Source organism: Phaethon lepturus, unplaced genomic scaffold (assembly GCF_000687285.1).
Source record: "Phaethon lepturus isolate BGI_N335 unplaced genomic scaffold, ASM68728v1 scaffold36336, whole genome shotgun sequence".
Lineage (NCBI taxonomy): Eukaryota > Metazoa > Chordata > Aves > Phaethontiformes > Phaethontidae > Phaethon > Phaethon lepturus.
This window is the reverse complement of record NW_010544743.1, coordinates 232-1898: the sequence shown is the minus strand read 5'-3', so window position 1 is coordinate 1898 and position 1667 is coordinate 232. Positions and strand designations below refer to the sequence as shown.

The following is a 1667-nucleotide window of genomic DNA, read 5'->3' as shown; positions in this document are numbered from 1 at the left end:
CTGCCAGCAGTCCAGGCTTTCACAGCCATTCTGCTCAAATCTTCCCTTTTTTTTTTTGCTCTTCCCGTCACAGTCGTGCCCCGCTCTCCGCCGGAGGCAAACCAGTGCGAGAGGCATCCCGGTGCTGCCGTAGGCACTGCCAGCATCGCACCCATCCTCACAGGGTTTGCAGCATCTTTCATGAGAGGAGATCTCTATGGAAACACGACTTTTATAAGCCACCCCCCGTCAGCCCCTGCCCAGGCGCACTCAGGGAGGCACAAGTACTCTCCACTCCGGGGCCAGAACACAGCGTGATTTGGGTGCAAATTTACCCAGCAAAGTACGAAGAACCGGATGCAAACTCCAACAGCCCTTTTGTGAGAGCCGTGCCCGCCGGGAGCACAGACCTGGCCGCGGGCAGACTGAATTTCGGTAGAGATGGCCTCGTACAGACAGGCATGAAACCGCACAACACCCCTTCCCGACGCAACATAGCAGCCAGCCGAACGCCCCACTGCGCATCCTCCACCCGAGGCCGAGTCCTGATGCTAAAGAAAAGGGACTGCAAAGATCCCCTGGATTTTTCCTTTTCCAATTTTGAGGCCAAGCGTTCCGCACGTAACAGCCCGAGCCGGGCGAGCAGCAGTTTGAGGGGAGCCGAGGGGACAGACTCAGACCCCCACACCATCCACCCCGCTGGCGCTTACCTGTCAACCGCGATGGCCGTGAGCGTGAAGACAGAGACATAGACTGTCATGGGCTGCATCAGGAAGACGAAATAGCACAAAAACTTCCCGAAAACCCAGCCCTGGGGGTTGAAGGCGTAGGCCAGGGTGAAGGGCACGCATGTGGCACACATCAGCATGTCGGAGAAAGCCAGGTTCCCGATGAAGAAGTTGGTGACGTTGTGCATTTTCTTGGTCTTGCAGATGACGTAGAGGAGCAGGTAGTTGCCAAAGATGCCGACGAGGACGACCAGGGCGTAGCAGGGGATGATGAGGGGTTTGAAGGACTGGATGAGCTGCACCCCGGTGAACTGCACGCTGGCGTTGGAGCAGTTCTGCAGGGCGAGCTCGTAGACGGTGGCGTTGGTCACATCCCTGTCGCCATCGGGCTCCATGGCTGTGGCTGAGACCTGAGAAACCCCTCCTTTCGGCCAGCCGCGGCACCCCAAAATCTGTCAGTCGCGGGTTTCAGGTGTCCGTGGAGCGCGTCCTGCTCCTCATCACAGCTTTGCTGTGGCTGTCCCCTGCCGCAGGACCCTGCCCGGCTCCTCGGGGCGGCTGTGTCCTGCAGGCGCCTGGGGAGGGAAGTGGAAAATCAGGCTCAGAAAAGGGGTGACGCCGGCGCGCAGCCCTGCCCCGGCTCAGCGGCAGTTACGGCTCGGCAGGGAAGAGGAGAAAAGCAGCGGGGTTGACCAGGGGCTCTGGGGAAGCACTTACCAAAATCCAGCCTCATCAACACCCCTTTAAACGAAGCGTTTGCAGCAATCCTGCCTCTGCCCCAGCCCAGCCGGCACGCAGGGGCAGCTGCTGGCAGAAGGAGAAGGGAAGCGGAGAAGGGAAGCGGCAGCCGAGCCAGAAAATAGCTCCTAATGTTTCTGGAAATAACAAAGGACATTAATGGATAAACGAATAAAGATGCTCTGCTACTTTTGCGCTGCCTCAGAGCCTCATGTGCCTGCA

General features: G+C 58.7%; 1 protein-coding gene across 1 annotated transcript; it reads right to left on the bottom strand.

Annotated features, from left to right (window-relative positions):
• Nucleotides 1–685: 685 nt before the first annotated feature.
• LOC104622107 (prolactin-releasing peptide receptor-like) lies at nt 686–1102 on the bottom strand. The gene has a single exon (XM_010288772.1). The coding sequence runs from the start codon at nt 1100–1102 to the stop codon at nt 686–688; it is 417 nt and encodes a 138-aa protein (XP_010287074.1).
• Between the last annotated feature and the right edge of the window lie 565 nt (nt 1103–1667).

Coding starts and splice junctions, on each gene's coding strand:
- LOC104622107 (XM_010288772.1), bottom strand. CDS start 1,102: ATGGAGCCCGATGGCGACAGGGATGTGACCAACGCCACCGTCTACGAG.